Here is a 17,146-nt window from a genome sequence, read left to right as displayed (position 1 = left end):
TTCAATCTCTCTCTCTCTCTCTCTCTCTCTCTCTCTCTCTCTCTCTCTCTCTTTCCGTCTCCTATCCTGTGGATGCTGACCAGGCATCTCATTATCCTTTGCTGCGCGTCACAGCTCACAATCCCAATTAATAATGCTATTAATAGCAATAACCTTTCAATGGTTATTTACAGTCATCTACAGCTATATACAAGTATTCAGATCGTTGATTTGAGTGTGTTATTGTTATTTAATCATAACTGTGTGTTTTATCATTTTATCAGTTAATCATTGTCATTGCTGCAATAACATACAGTATAGGTTAAGCTGTGTACACTCTCTTGACAGTTTATAAGACACATCTAGATCAAACTAATACAGTCCTGTTGTAGAAACCAACATCTTTTCAATTCCACGTTTTGCAGGACATTTGCATCTCAAAATAGCTGATGATAATGTAATCCATTCATCCATAATCATTCAATGCTTGTCAACTTAAAAGAGCCCATGGTTGTTGTGTTACCACAAGGTTTGAAGTTGCACAATTTATTGCCATCTGCACCCTCACCACTAGATGCCAGTAAATCCTACATCATTCTGGAACTAATTATGGCCTAATAAACAGAGATTTAAACATATAAGGTGACGAATTTAACTCATGGTTTAGCATTTGAAAAATAACTAAGTAATCCTAATAAATAATAATAGACCCTGACTTAATGACACAGTTCTGACTCATCTTTGAGACTCATATGATTCTCAGTGGATTTATCATGTTGGGACTATAAATAAATAAATGAAAATAATTCATCTCACAGCCTGACTTGTTTGTAGTCCTTTTATATCACCATCCCACCACGCGAACTAATGTGAGCGCGTGCGCGTAAAATGTCACGCGTATCAGTTGCGGCAGAAGCGCGTGCGTCACAGAGAGGAGGCAGATTCACGTGTGGATCTAAATGCGTGTCAGTCACTTTCCCTCCATGTCAGTGGATCTTCGTTTCTGACCGACTGCACCGGCACAGACACAACCGGGCGGCTGCAGTGGATAGACCGTGTTGGCGCCGCGCACGCAGAAGTGTCAGCGCTGGTTTGACGGACTGCGGTAAAACCGCTCGGTCGGTCACGAGCTTCGGAAACTAATACATCTGAGTGAGTGAGTGGATTTGCGCGTGCCGGTGTGACAGGGTGAAACGGACACGCAGATTAATCCCACGCGAGCTCGTCTGAGCCACATCCATCCACCCACCCGGGACCAGCCCCGCTCTGCCCCCCCCGGTCTGCGTCCCCCTCCCCGGTGTGAGGCAGCGGTCCGCTCTTCTCGGCGCTGACTCTGTTATGCTCGGCTGTGACACTACCGGCCGATCAGCACCGACCACCGGCTCTCTCTCTTTCACATGGGCGGAGACGAGGAGGGGTTCAGCGCCCGGAGAAACCGCGGAGGGAACGAGGGGAGCGGAGAGTGCGCAGCGTCCCTGGACCCGGACAGAGAGAGGAGATATGCGGAGCTGTTCGAGCAGCTGGACTTGAATAAAGATGGCAGAGTAGACGTCAGCGAGCTGAGGACCGGACTGGCAGCCCGTGGTTTACACCGGGGAGAGGCAGAGGAGGTGAGGGGACCAGAGGGGTTTTTACTCCGGGACAGTGACACAGGCTGATGCTGTATGTCAGGTGCACATGCAGGGTAAACTGAGGCAGCTGTAGCCTAGTAACATCAGCCTGTTGCAACCCGGGAGGATCAGCTCATTACACTATCCTTCATTACATATTGTATGAAGGGGGGAGGGTCTGTGTAGTGGTTTCATCCACATGTTGATCAGCCACTTGTGTCATTGAAGTATCAGCTTGTCTTCTGATTGGGGACAGAATGTCTCTTTTATTGCCATGCAGCAACAACCTGAGGTTTTATTTTGAAAAGCTCGATGTCGCAGGCTGATCGTTAGATTTAAACTTTTACATAGCATAATAAAGAAAAAGGATAGAAATCATTGAGTGTAAATCAACAGTTTGAACTGTACAAGGTTGCCTGCTGCCTGCAGGGTTCAACAACTACTTGACCACATTTAAGATGAAGTGGGGGATAAATCATTAACAGTTCTTGTTATCAGATGCCAAGCAACAACTTGTAAGAACACAAGTTTAACCATCTGAACACCAAAGCATATTGTGAACTCCACTTCCCATATGAAGAACATAGGTTTTAAGGTAATGGCTGGCAGTGATCACAATCTGCCATGAAATATATCCTCATATAGAGACTACATAAACAATCACTGTCATTTATATCATAACATAAAGGGATAGTTCACGGAAAAATGTGAGTCCACATATACTTTTGGAGTCTCAGGGGTAAACAGTGTTGCAGCCAAATCCAAAATAATATTACAACTATAACAATAAATATTACTTGGGGTGTTAGAAACGCAGCAGACCAAGGTCTAGGCTCTACCATGAACATGAAATGCTACGATGGTAACAAAAAAGGAAAATTAGGCCTTTTATAACAATGAAGGTAATCCTCGTAAAGTCATCCTAAATTTGCCTTGGATTAATTCTTCCCGTTTTATTTTTTGTTTCGTGCTGCGCTGTTACTGTAGATTTGACGTCTTGCACTCGTCTCACACCTACTGTGCACTGTGTAAGGAATGTGAATTGTTATTTTAATACAACAAAATCATCTAAATTAAGCCTTTCTGTAATGTGAACAATTCACATTCCTGTTCCCTTCCACCTTACTTTGCTTCTTACAATAAGAAACAATGAGTAGTTTTGAGGAAGAAAGAAAGAATGTTGGCGGCTGTGGCTGAGGGGTAGAGCGGTCATCTACCAGAATGCCGGCAGTTCCATCCTCAATCTTCCCCATCTGCATGCCGAAGTGTCCTTGGGCAAGATGCTGAACCCCGATTCACCCCTCATAGAAAAAAAAAGTGCTGCTGTATGAATGTGTGAACGGCAAACTGTACTGTAAAGCGCTTTGAGTGGTCATCAAGAGCAGAAAAACGCTACATAAATACAAACCATAACCATTACCAATTACAATTGAAGTAAGATTTGAATTCTAACCTGTGTATGAAATCAAATCACTCAGACAAGATTCTGGAGAATCAGAGTTGGCATTGCAATGTCTGCTTTCTCTTCATAAATAATGATCCTTCGATAAAGTCAAACAAAATAGTTCCATTCCAGTCTTTTAATTCTTGCATTGAGATTTCATACCAAAATTCATTTCATCATTATCCATGGGGCTTCGGGTTCTCAGCCTCACGACCATGTGTATGGAAGGCCCACTTGGAAAGGAGAAGACTAATGGATGAAAATAAAGTCACAAAGTTTAAATTTGAAAAAACTTGAGTGATTATGTCATAGTTTAGACTTCCCATACCTCATAATATCACTTACTTATCAAAATGATGTTGAATACTTAGTGTCTTACACTTGATTTTGATTTTAAAAGATATATAAATAATTATTACATAATATCGAAAATATGACTATCTTGATAATGAGCCTTAAAATAATAATAATAATGACTTCAGACCAGGTTTTTGTTGTCAAAAGTGCAGTCACTTTCCACTGCCTCAAATTGCAAAGTGCTCGACCACACCTCATTATTAGACCAACACAGCCACAGGCGTACAGGTTCTTGGAGTGCATTTGCCATTGAAACAACTGCGTCATTCTGAAACTGGCAGAGATGGTTGCGTTGTTCTTGGCGCCATTTTGCACCGGGTGTAAGATAGAAGGTTAGAAAAGTCCAGTGACTGACTGTGTGGTCACAGTAAGCAATGACAATGAGGAAGAGTGTGCATGAACAATTCCAGGTTCCTGAAGCTGAAACAACATCCTTCATTTTATTTTAAACTATTATTACTACTATATATTTAGTCTTTGTCTGTATGCAGACACATTTAACATTGTTCATGTAGTTTATATATGATCATATTAACTGTGGCAATGATTCTTCAAATTAGCATATAGTGCAGCATTATCATTACACAATATCGTATTTAAAATGCTGAGAATCCTTCATTATTACTTATGACGCCACAGTGATGTAAGGAATTTTAAGGGCTTTTAATTCTAGTGTGAAAAAAACAAACAGTGCCGTCAAGTCTCAGACTTTGGGGCGACTGCCATTCCAAGTCGTTAATCTCTGTGAGACTAATTTCTGTGGCCTGGTTTTAAGACCATATAAAGACAACCTGTTCCAGTTTGCAGAGGAATCGAACCCTCTGTGGATGAATATTTTAACAGTCTGTAACAATCTGCTCCCCTGCTGACCTTAGCTGTCAACTGATTTGTCAGTCTAGCTCTCCCATCACTTCACTGGATCTCTGACTGGATGTATGTGACTGACTGACTGGTGAGGCTACACCATTTTTCAGCTTTATGCATAAAAATACAGCCAGCTGAGTGATGTTGTTTCTCCGTTGGCTGTTACTCTTTCAAAATGAACTGGCACAAGTTACAACATCAAGCCTCGTGTACAGAAATGTTCTCATTCAGTTGACTGCAGAGAAGCCGATGTAGATGTGATCTAGTCTACTCTGACCGATCAGTAAATCAGTGGCTGAAATCCCAGAACAGCTGATGTCTTTAACTTATGTGTGTGGTTGGAAATGACAGTGAAGTGGCAGCTGGTTAACATGTCATCTTAATGGCTCATGTTTTAGTCACCGTTTCATACTTGATCCATTATCTGACACAGAAACAGCAAAACATGTAAATGAGAATCTGTATTAGAATACTGTATAGGTGAGCACAGAACGGAGGACAGAAGCAAACAGATAAGGGATGAAATTAGCTGACGACAGTGTTGTGCATGAACGAGTTCAAAAGAACGCGTTCATTGAACACGTTCATTTTTATGAGAACGATGAACTGAACGCAACTTAATGACAAATAATGAATTTGAACGGTGAACACGTTCATATTATCTGAGGTCTAGCTAAAACATTACGGAATGTTTTCCTTCTCCTGAGGAGAGACGCTGTGTAAATCGAATGCTTGCACCATGTCGTTGCTCAGTGCCCGGACAATGTCCGCGATGTAGCCTAACCTAAACCAACTAACTCGACTTCGCTTTCGTTACCCATGATTCATCACACACACATGTAGTCCAAACAAGCAACGTATTCCAAGACAACAGCTCTCGGCCTCATATAAAAATGGCAAGTGAAAGCAGAGACGCAGACTCAGCGACTACATCCGATGCACCTTATTATTATTTGCGGGATTTTTACACACTGTCTGATAAAGATTCCGACAGTAAAATCTCACCTTTCTGTGCAAATTGTGTCGTCCTGCGCTGAAAAAGCAAGTCCGGACGTCAGCCTCATCCGCATCTAATTTAAAACGGCATGTGGAGCTGAAGCGTCCAGCTAGCCTAAAAAGTTATCTCCAAGTAATTGAAAGTCAAAAAAAGACCAAGACCCCCTGCCAACAGCCCCAAATGACCCAAACCACATTGTCTGCAGCCTTCAAGGGTAGGATTTCCCAGCAACAGGTAGACAAACTCGTGCAGGGTATGAATAAATAAACAGGCAAAATTAGCAATAATAAAAAAAATATTAAAAAAAACATTTCTTTTAGGAATTGATACATATGAAGTACAGTTTAAGGCAAGGGGTAGTGATGGATAAAGTTTTCTTTAAAAAACAAGTTAAGTCATTCATTCTCACGTTCCACCTTAAAACTATGAAATGAACTGAACTATGAACTAGTTCAGAATTTAAATGGTGAACTATGAACGTGAACTATTCATGTTTACTTGTATGAACTGAACTTTGAACTAGTTCATGAGAGGTGTGAACTTGCACAACACTGGCTGACGATAGGTAGAATGCATATGTGATGTAATTATGTCATGGATATGCGAATTCGCATATTTTGTCATCTACCAACAAAGCAGGTTTTCAAGCAGGATGTAGCAACGTAGTAGTAGTAGTTGTTTCTATAGGTTTTGGTAGTCGTCATGACTTTCTATGTTGAGCTGCTAGCTTCTATAGGCTACTTCACTACGCCAGTCAATAGAATGTAGATTGTTCTAAAAAGAAATGTCCTTGTTTGTTATTGTTGTTATTGTCCCATGATCTGTACTGTTTGCTATAGGTGTTGCTCTGTTGTTTCATGGGACATGACTTGTATGGGTATAATAGGTCAATAAATAGCACTCTAACTTATTCTTCTAAAATTACGACTTTATTCTCGCAAGATTACTATTTAATTATCGTATTAATACAACTTTATTCTTGTAAAATTATGAATTATTCTCGTAATATTAGCCTATACGACTTTTCTCATAATATTATGACTTTGTTCTCGTAAGATTACTACTTTATAAATTCCACTGTTTTTTGTGCTATATGGCCAATTCTTCCTCTATATTTCACTGCAAGTTTTGATGACAGGTTTTCAGTATCCTGGTAACAAAGACAGAGATTTAGAGCAGAAGATGAATGAAATGTACTATCATGTCCATATTTTAATATGAAATAATACTTGTAATTCCTCTTTTTGTAAGTATTGCCTTTGCTGGATAGGTTACAGCAGAGCTGCAGACCCTATGTTTGTGGAGGTCACAGACAGTCACAGGTCAGCACCCCTTATCAGGGGGTGCTTTGCCTGCTTGGTTCTCACTGCTTGCTTTTCATCAGACTCATCCTCTTCTCACAAGAACATGTTTGTGGCAGAGGCACCTGCACACACCGCAATCCACAATCATATCCACAGTTTATGTTTCTTTAGTTTTGTGTCCTTCATTTTGCATGATGAAATGTCCATCAAACAGAAACTTTGAATGTGATTACTGCAGGCTAGTGCAGGCTCCATTACCAGGAAAATAGACTGTAACATTCATCTCAGCTAATCCGATTACAGTACAACTCCTGAGAGTACAGGTTTGAAAGTACCCCAAACCCAATGAGATTGGATCACTCAGACCACATTTGGCCACATTCTTTTATCAGTGGCACTGTTCAGACCTTAACATCCGTCCTGAGAGATGTGATCCTAATTGGACAGTTCTAAGTTATTCTGTTCACACCTGACATTAGTATGCATCTTGAACCTGTCTCTTGTGACCACTTGTCATCTGATCTCAAATCCTTGATTTATATGCAAACACACATGGATGCCATATCTGTCCACATAAACCAAATTATGTTGTTTTTACCCAGTCTAGGTTTAAACTCAGTTTTGTGTATTTTTTGCGTAATCCTGCTAACAAACAAAACTAACAAACAGCAATGAAAATACAAGAAGTAATTGAATGTTTTATTTCTAGTTAGAATAGAAGTACACAAATGTGTTTTCCACCTCTCTTTGCCCAATAACAAGTCTTGTGTCCTCTTACTTTCTGTGTCCCGATCAAGAGAGGAGAGATTATGTTCGCAGCCAGGTAGGACGTGCTTTACGTCTTTACTCTCACAGGGAGCACAGTGGCTTGTCCTCACGCTCTACTCCACCACCACCACCACCGCCACCCCCAGCTCCCTTTACCCCGGTGTAATCCCTGCTGAGTGACTGACGGTCTGTCTCTGTGATCCCAGATTGTCCTCGAGAGCGACATCAACCATGATGGTCTGCTGGACTTCCAGGAGTTCTCTCAGTACCTGCGGGCTCACGAGAAAAGGCTGCAGCTCATGTTTCACAGCCTTGACCGCAACAATGATGGTGTGGGCACGCTAAACACGCACAAAGAGACACATATTTTACTTCTCCACCAATTCATCCTCACGTTTTTTTCAGTAATACATGTGAAATACACTGAATATCTTCTTTAAATATCTGAACTTTAAATCTTTCTGTTTTGCTCTGCCCGGTAGGTCGGATTGACGTGGGGGAGATCCAGCACTCTCTGCACAAACTTGGAGTTGAGGTCACCACACAGCAGGCCTCCAGAATACTGCAGAGGTGCATTGTTTGTGTGTGAGAAGAGGAAACAGTACAATATCAGACAGAAAATAATCCTAAAAATAAATTACTGCAGGTGCCCTACTCCTGAAGCCAGGAGCATCCCTTTAATCCTACTTTTATAATACTGGTTTTGTTTAATTTAATGAGATTTTCCCACTATGTGGCTGAAAGATGACTGTCCATGTATTTTATATCCGTGATGTTGACAGAACATTTAACTCACCACCACTGCTTCCTACCGCTCCCAGATATTAGAGTTTTGTTCAGAAAAGGTTGAAGTTTGAGTCTAACTCGTTCCAAACATAATGTCACTGTCTAAGTTAAGGTGTTGTTGTCTCTGAATAGTTTTTGGCAAGAGAAAGAAGAACAATGCATTTATTCATGAATAGTCATAGTATACTTCAGTTAACCCTTACATACTGTTCGGGTCAAATTTGATCAACTTTGACATTTGACAGCAGTAAAAATACCCTAAATGTCGTTGTTTTAGCCAGAAATTTTAAGATTTTTTTCTAAAGTGACCCAAAATACCCCCAAAATTTAAATATTTTAAAATGTTATACTTTAATTGCTGTTTTAGGGAATCTTGAAACTGTGAAACTGCACATGACATGTCTGTGTGTATTTTGTATGGAACAGTGGTGACAGAGACCTTGACACTGTCAGGAGAACTGTCTGTGCTCCTGCAGAGACAGGCACCTGCTGGTCTTTGAAGGGTCATGGGAAAATCTTGAAAGAGTAAAACAGCATAGGAATGATCATATATGGTGCACATAAGGAACAGAAGCACAAGAATGCCGAAGTGTCCTTGGGCAAGATACTGAACCCAAAATTGCCCCTTCTCATAGAGAAAAGTGCTGCACATAGATTCACTGTGTAAATGGGTGAATGTAAAACTGTACTCAAGACTAGGAAAGCATATATAATTACGTTATGTTTTCACATCTTAGGTAAAACATGATATTGTATGATAGTATATATTTTTCTCAAAAAATGATCGGTGCATTAATTAAGGATTAATCATCGATTTATTAATGTTAGATAGGCTATTTATACATTCTAAATAGATCTGTAGTTCAAAATTCGCTATAGACAGTGTAATTATGAGGGAATTCTTGGCCCGGGTCATCATGTGAGTCACTGAAACGTTCATGGTACCATGTAATGAAGCAAAAGTGGGTAGTAATCTGCTGATAGCCCTGTCCTGTATGCTCTCCCCCAGTATGGACAGGGATGGGACTACGACCATCGACTGGAATGAATGGCGAGATCACTTCCTGTTTAACCCCTTCCACAACATGGAGGAGATTGTCCACCACTGGAAGCACTCCCATGTGAGTAACTGGGCTCCATTGATAGTAATGTAATGACAGTGATGACATCCTGACAGTATGTATACTTTTTATACGTCTGAGAACATAAGCAGGACGTAGCACTATTTATCAAAGTGTAACAAAAAAACCAAGCAGGTGATTGGGCACAAAAGTGGTTCAACAACACTGCTGTGTTTATCAATAATTATAAAGACAGATATAGATTACATAGTCTGAGGTAGTTTGATATAGTATAATGAGTTCTTTTATGTTTTTTTACTATCTTTATTCAAGAGCATGGACTTTTAGATTGATAGCAGGACTAGATTGAATGTTCAGATTTTGTAATGCTTTCACTCAAAACCCTGCACTTGTACTCAAACAGCTCTTGGTTGTGTTTAGATTTGGTAATGGAATTTGGAAAGACTTGTTTCAAAAACAACTCCAAGCACAGAAGAAAAAATCCTTGAGCGGAGGAGAAATGAGCAGCAGACGTTTCACGAGAGAAGAGCTCAAACTGGAGTGCAGGAAATCTGTCCAAGCAACAAAATATCTGAGTGCAAGTGCACAATTTGAGCACAAGCAGAGCAAATCTAAGCAAAAACAGTGTATATTTGAGTGCAAGTGCAGGTTTTTGAGAGCATTACAAAATCAGATCATGAAATCAATCAAATCTCAAACTGAAAGGCTGAATAAAGATAGGCAATACCCATATTCTATATACTTAAGGGTCTACTAACAAATAAAGATTGGGCATTTGATTTCTAATGTTGCAATAGATGTTTGACATTGGGGAACATCTGACAGTGCCCGATGAGTTCTCAGCGCGGGAGCGGCGGTCAGGTCTAGTGTGGAGGCAGCTGGTGGCTGGAGCCATGGCAGGGGCAGTGTCCCGGACAGGAACCGCTCCTCTGGATCGCCTCAAAGTCTTCCTGCAGGTCAGTCATCTCCCATCCACCAACCAGATACAAAGACTCAACGCTCAGGGATAGACAGGCTTGTTAAGTATTGAGTAATGTAATGGAAACCATACTTTATATTTTACAGTATGTGTGGTTGTGTCTCAAGCTGCTTATTATTTTGCAAAGAAGCATGTTGCATGTTCCCCACTTTACCCTAATCTTTGTATTTAAATTGTAAAATAATATATTGATTTTGTAAAAAAAACTGAGTGAAAACTCTGTGTATAATGAAAGTGATACTACACATTTGTGTGTGCATGTAGCAAAATGTTTTTCAAGGCTGAAGCCCACTGTGTTTTTCACTTCGCTTAGAGAAATGAAATAAAGCACATGGTGGGTAGTTTGGGTGGGTGGTTTAAGCGTTCTTAGCAAAAACACAGAGAAAGGTTTGCTCTGCCCATGTTAAAAATGATCACAAACCATTTAGATACTGTAACAGAGGAATAACACTGATCAGCACCTGCAAACCTCCTACTCATTTATTAAAGTCTAATAAGAAACTCTGTGATTACTGATAAAAGGTTGAAACCTAATAACCAATGTCTCTCTACACAGCAGTAGTTCAGTGTTGAAGCAGCTATAATTGATATTTCAATATCAATAATCGGGCAGAAGACTATATGTGAAACGGGTACTCTGCAGTACTGCAGTTTTATAACATCGTTTAGCTCACTGTTGTTTTCCAACGTGCAACTGTAAAGAAAACTGATAAGTGCCACAGTACAAAGGTGATTTCAGTGAAAGAGCGCTGATAAACTTAATATCCACTACCTGCTCCCTAGCACACTTAGAGACCTAGCTAGAGAACAGCTGGTGAGCACAGAGGAGTACTTAACGGCTACAGAGTCAGATATGTCCCTTAGCCGTTTGTGGTGGAGTAGTAGTATTCAATCCTGAACTATATCGCTCTCTGAGTGCCAGAGCGGAAGATCACCCCAATAAAATACTTATTTTGATTCACAATATCCGGTTCATTATCGATATTAGCACTTTTCTTATGCTTCATTTTTTTAGATTACTACATTATTTCTTGAGAAATTTACCAATTTCCTTAGGCCATACCCCACCCTTCCACCAAGTTTCAAAAAATGTGTTAATTAGTTTTTGCATAATCCTGCTAAACAGCAGCCTAAGGATTTCTGTTTCTTGAATTACATTTTCGGGAGCTTCCAAGCTTCTGGTACAACATCTCCTTTTCCTTCCTGTTCAGTTTTTTCTCTCGTACCTGTTGGAAATACCTACTATCCACCTTCTTTGCCTTATCACAAAGGCCATTCTGCCTACAGGGACATTTTAAATATTTGTAACTTGCAGGTCGTAATGACATGACTGATATGCACTTGTTGGTGTGTCCAGGTACACGGCTCTGCGTCTCGAGGGATTAATCTGTGGTCTGGACTGAGGGGAATGGTCAAAGAGGGAGGCGTCGTGTCACTCTGGAGGGGAAATGGTATCAATGTCCTCAAGATTGCCCCTGAATCTGCCATTAAGTTTATGGCATATGAGCAGGTCAGCACATTCATATCAATCACTAAAGTGGGAATCTGACAGCTAGCATTGACAGTTTGCTTTAGTCATTGTAGAAATAAAAAAAGGAAATCATGTCAGGATGATAAAATGATGTGGATGCCTTTGCACTAACTTCATCTCATGCTGCAAATTCCAATATTACCACCTCTTGACTGTGCATTATGTCATCTCCTCCTCCTTTCCTTCCTCTTCTCTCACTCCAGATCAAGTGGGTGATCCGGGGCAGTAAAGAGGGGGGCAGTTTGAGGGTACAGGAGAGGTTCATTGCTGGCTCTCTGGCAGGAGCTACTGCCCAGACCATCATCTACCCAATGGAGGTCAGTTTAAAAATTGGGTAGATTTCTCAGTCTTTCCCCCTTCAGGATTAGTTTCTTTAATTTTTCCCTTTTCTATTTCTTTTCTCTGTATGTTATGTATATTCCCAATCTTTAATTGTAGGGTTCCTCTCAACTAAGATATGATGTTGTCATTGAATTACATGTTTAAAAGATTAGGACCCCAGTTTTGATATGAATAAACTCCCCAAAGTTGTATTGTGTCAGTGACACATTTTAGCATGAATGCAGAGTTTTTATTAAGACTGGATCCCATGAGTATTAATAAAGTAAGTAAAGTTTATTCAATGGAGCAAGTGCTTCACAAGAGTACAGTTGTTAAAGTTAAAGAATAAAAGAAACAGACAAAGCATTTGCACACGTAAAAAAAAGAGGAAAGTTTGGCAAATTTTGAATAAATTACTTTTTAACTTATTTTGGATGGATCCACAGAGACTGCAGATCTTATGTCAATATGAAGGGTATAGAATGAGTGAGATGTGGGTCGTCTTGCTGGATCCAGTCAGTAGCCTTTCAGCAGTCATCTTGTCCATTTATAGGCGGTCCAGAGACGATTAGGTAAGGCAGGTATGACAATTACTGTAGTCAAGTCTGGGAGATATAAGAGCATGAATTATCATCTCAAGTTCAGATTTGGAGACGATAGGCTTCAGTTAGGAAGTTAAGGAGATGTATAGGGTTAGAGCCGTATGAATACCAGGCAGGACCAGAGATCCAGCCACGAGTGATTTTCTTTTTCTCTCTGTAAATGAAAACTACAAGTGGGTAAAGATTAGTGAATATCCGTGACAATGAGTGGAGGATGCAAGGGGAATCACATTTAGGATACGATGTATGTGAACTGAATGAACAATATGAAAATATGAATTGGAACTGACAGTTGAAGTAAAATAGGCATTCTGGTAGATGAAAGTTACTGCTTGGCCATGTCAATCAACTCTCCCCTCGTCATGTGATAAGCCTGCACTACTTTGATACATGCAAATTAACCAAATGGGTTTCATCTCTATGAAAAATGGAATAGGCTGAATTTCAGATTCAGACCTCTTTTGGCTGAAAGGCTTCTTTGGCTATTTGGAGGAGATTTTCTGGGATGTGGATAAATAAACACTGCTTTCTGCATGGATTACGATATGTGCCACTGGCAAGTGTTGGATAAAATGCCAGATCAGCGGAAGATTCATCACAATCCAACAGTCTGAAGGTGGGCGAGTCCAAAAATCAGGCAGAAAAACTGTATAATTTCTTACATTATTTGCAAAGTTGTGAGCAATGTAGCCTGCAACAAAAACAGGCTCACTTAATAATTGCATTATTTATTCTTCTTCCTCCTCTCCTGTCCCCCTCTGCTGGGTAGGTGCTGAAGACTCGTCTTACATTAAGGAAGACGGGACAATACTCAGGTTTAGCTGATTGTGCCCGACAGATCCTGAAGAAAGAGGGGGTCCGAGCTTTCTACAGGGGCTACCTGCCAAACACCCTGGGCATCATCCCCTATGCTGGCATTGACTTGGCTGTATATGAGGTATGTGTCTGAACCTGTAATGCGTGTGCAAGGGAACAGGCCTCTAACTGGTGTTGGAACTAAAATGTACAGTAATAAAAAGGTTGTAATCTAGGCCAAAGACTTTAGGAGGTTTGTTAAATTCTCAGCAGTTGTGTGAGATAAAAGAGTGACAGTTAAAACTTTACAAAAAGAGTTTATTTGACATACTGTGCCACTCTCTGATATCATTTGATGAGAGAATAGACACACTGAATGCAGCAATGCTTTAGATTTGGATATTGACATTTCTAACCATTACATTTCTTAATTAAAGCAACATAACAATAATATTATATCCAATGACATTTGATAAGTCTATTGTGAGAGAGCCTTGTTGTGTTGTAGTGATGATCCCAGAGCAAATGATCATCAACTACACAGTTCCCCTCAGCTCTACTGAGCTTTGTAGTCATTTGTCCTGACAGTTACTTGGTTATGGCCTTAAATTCAAATTCCCGGTCTGAATTGGCCGTGATTAATTACAAAGTCTTGTTTAGATCTGCTCCCATTCACTCTGATTCTCTGTCCTCTGCTCCTGGGGTAGAGCTGCATATGCACGCACACACACACACACACACACACACACACACACACACACACACACACACACACACACACACACACACACACACACACACACACACACACCCATGCAGCGGTCAAGAGGTGAAGTGACGTTGGAGTTGAGGGGGTCAATTATCAAAGCCCCTGTTCAACACACATGTAGAAAAGCATTATTAAGAAGCTCAAATTAAAGCTGTCTGTCTGTATAGTCTGAGTGATTATGTTAGTTTAGAGTGAATCTGGTAAACTCCCCCACCCCACCAGTGCTACCCACAGTGAATCACAACAGCTGCAGAGAGAGGACAGAGGACAGAGGACAGAGGACAGGAGGAACGGCTGAGTCGGACTCTTGCTTCATGTCGCTCCCCTGCGAACAGTATTTAATTGTCTTGTCTTGTTAGATTCTCCAAATCATGTTTTACACAGTAAATATGATGGAATGGAACTTCCTGCAGTAACATATACATCATCATTGTTTTTCTGCACATCATACATTTTATTGATGGTTTAAATTTCTGTTTCCTAATTTTCCTATCTCAATAATTCACTACAAGTTAACAACCAGTTAGAAGAACTCAGTAAAACATAAATATAACATGATTTAGTAAATGAAGGAATACAAGGTTTAGATAACGAACTACATTCTTTGCTTACTACACTCACACATATGCATTGGAGGCTTTAACGGAAATGCTTCTCATTAACTTTGAACGTGGTGACATCATGTGTTGCCAAACTGCATTGTGATTCCATTGCTTGTCTTTGCTAGTGTTGTGTGTGGTGAAAGTATATGGGACATTACTGGGAAAAGGAAACCAGGGTTCTATTTTATAATCCAGTCCCTCCAGTGTTACCGATAAAGAATCTTTGGTGAGTCCACTGAGGTAACACTCTTGAAACGAGTGATTTGCGGCACTGACTGATGTGTGGCACGGATGACCTCTTATGACTTCACCACTCTTCTCCTTTATTTTTCCACACTCTCCCTGCTCATGCTGTAAGACTTTGAAGAACGCCTGGCTCCAGAGGTACTGTGTAAATTCAGCAGATCCAGGAGTTTTGGTCCTGCTGGGCTGTGGCACCATCTCCAGCACTTGTGGTCAGCTGGCATCCTATCCTCTCGCTCTCATCCGCACACGCATGCAGGCGCAAGGTAGCCTATTCTGACTTATTACAAACATGCTGAGCATGAACAGCAATGGATTGGTTCCTTCTGAGAACCATTGTAACCTCTGTTGCTTCTCTTCTTGCAGCCACTGATGAGGGTAAACCCAAGCTGACGATGGCGGGCCAGTTCAAGTACATCATATCTCATGAAGGTGTACAGGGCCTGTATCGCGGCATCACCCCCAACTTCCTCAAAGTCATTCCTGCAGTCAGCATCTCCTACGTTGTGTATGAGCACATGAAGAAAGTCCTCGGTGTGGGTAACTAGACTGAAACAAGAAAAAAAGGACAGAAATGGCAAAGACTCGTTACACAAGTGAGAAGCAGAGCAGAGGTGATGGTGCAGCTTCTCAGACTGAAGATGAACTGGAGGAAATGGCTGGACGTCTAGGAATAGGAGAGGAGAAAGGAGGCATTTTTCAGATTGGGATGGTTCTGCTAGAGTTTACACTGCACTTTCTGTTAACACATTCAGGTCCCAGCTTGTGTAACTTGCTGGCCATCTGCCTGTAGATCATATTTCTTTGTGTCATTTGGAAATATGACTGAAATTAATGTTTGTCCTCTCTAACACTATTTTACCACATGCATACATACAATGCATTAACTTCAAGTATATTTTAAATTACACCCTGGTCCAGTGCACACAGCTTAACAATAGAGGAATTTTAACAGACTGCGGTCTAATAAAATGCTGGATGTGACTATCTTAGATTTTTTAGTAATGCGTTATTTGTTATTTCAGATTTTGTTTGCTGCCTCCGTTCATATCCAGCTGAGGTTGTTGGGCACAGGGAGAAGAGATGCCGCTGTCATGAAAACAGCTGGTTGAGCTGATGATGGCTGAAGCTTTTTGTTAAGATAATTTAGTAATATGAACAACTTTGGCACCACAATGTGGGTCAGTGAACATTGTTTTTCATCCAGTTTGGGATAATGAAGAAGGTCTCCTACAACCAAAACCAAACATTGAGCAGTGAATGACTAAGTCTCTTATTTTCTTAGTCTTACAGTCTTTCTTAGTCCTGCGAAAAATGCACTGTGGTAAGATACTATGCTTCCTAAACAAGGCCTCAGGTACTTTGCACATTACAATCTCCTGCATATCTGAGATGTTCTCTGTAGTTAACCATACTGTGGTTTTCAAATGAGAATGCATGAAACCTATTCTTTTATGTAGACCCTGTGGGAACACAGTATTACCAAACCCAGAAGGCCAGAACATTTCAATGCATACTAACCTGCAGACTTTTCTAGACAAACCTTTACTATGCAGAAGAGAGTTTACAGTGTATGTTTGATCTGACGGTGCTGCTCCTGTCTTCCTGTGTACAACCCTCAACAACCAGGGGTGATCAAACCTTGATCAAACACAGGACTGTGTTGTGGCATCATTAGTCTGGGAGGAGTTTAGGTATTTAAACAGCAAAAGACTTGTGTCTGGTATCAGGGACTTAATCATGTGACTGTAAAATGATACAAATGTTTGTGGCTGAAGAGGCATTCCTTGTATCTATTGTTGTGCATATGATACCTTAAGCGTGACACCATTAAATGGTGTGCCTTTGGGCATTCAATAAATTTGAATATTAATATTGAAAATATTAATATTAAATAATAACTTGAATTGATTAAAGTTACCTCGGGGCACCACCCTTCAAAGGAAGGGAAAAGATAGCCAATTTATTGATTACGTCTCATGAAAGTACTAATTACAAATGTGGAACTCTGATTAATAATTAAATTTATAACTATAACCGTGTTGCTGTCCTAATACTTAAACACATGAGGTAAAAATAAGCAGCCTCTAGTTTCATGGTTGTGTGGTACAGA

At 40.5% G+C, this 17,146-nt stretch overlaps 1 protein-coding gene across 2 annotated transcripts; it reads left to right on the top strand.

Annotated features, from left to right (window-relative positions):
• The first annotated feature begins 902 nt into the window (after positions 1 to 902).
• Positions 903 to 16,542, top strand: slc25a23b (solute carrier family 25 member 23b). Of its 2 annotated transcripts, XM_035180751.2 has the most exons (10): positions 903 to 1,589; positions 7,530 to 7,653; positions 7,806 to 7,893; positions 9,119 to 9,230; positions 9,989 to 10,147; positions 11,528 to 11,680; positions 11,905 to 12,018; positions 13,394 to 13,561; positions 15,149 to 15,299; positions 15,400 to 16,542. In XM_035180751.2, the coding sequence occupies exons 1-10, from the start codon at positions 1,377 to 1,379 to the stop codon at positions 15,579 to 15,581; spliced, it is 1,464 nt and encodes a 487-aa protein (XP_035036642.1). In that variant the 5' UTR covers positions 903 to 1,376; the 3' UTR covers positions 15,582 to 16,542. The 2 variants fall into 2 exon arrangements, with proteins under 2 accessions (XP_035036642.1, XP_035036643.1); XM_035180752.2 differs by lacking the exons at positions 903 to 1,589; positions 7,530 to 7,653; positions 7,806 to 7,893 and having other exon boundaries at positions 9,121 to 9,230; positions 10,017 to 10,147.
• Positions 16,543 to 17,146: the final 604 nt, after the last annotated feature.

This window comes from Hippoglossus stenolepis, chromosome 16, assembly GCF_022539355.2.
Source record: "Hippoglossus stenolepis isolate QCI-W04-F060 chromosome 16, HSTE1.2, whole genome shotgun sequence".
NCBI classification, from domain to species: Eukaryota; Metazoa; Chordata; class Actinopteri; order Pleuronectiformes; family Pleuronectidae; genus Hippoglossus; species Hippoglossus stenolepis.
Note: the sequence above shows the minus strand (reverse complement) of the source record. Positions and strands in the feature narration are given on the sequence as shown.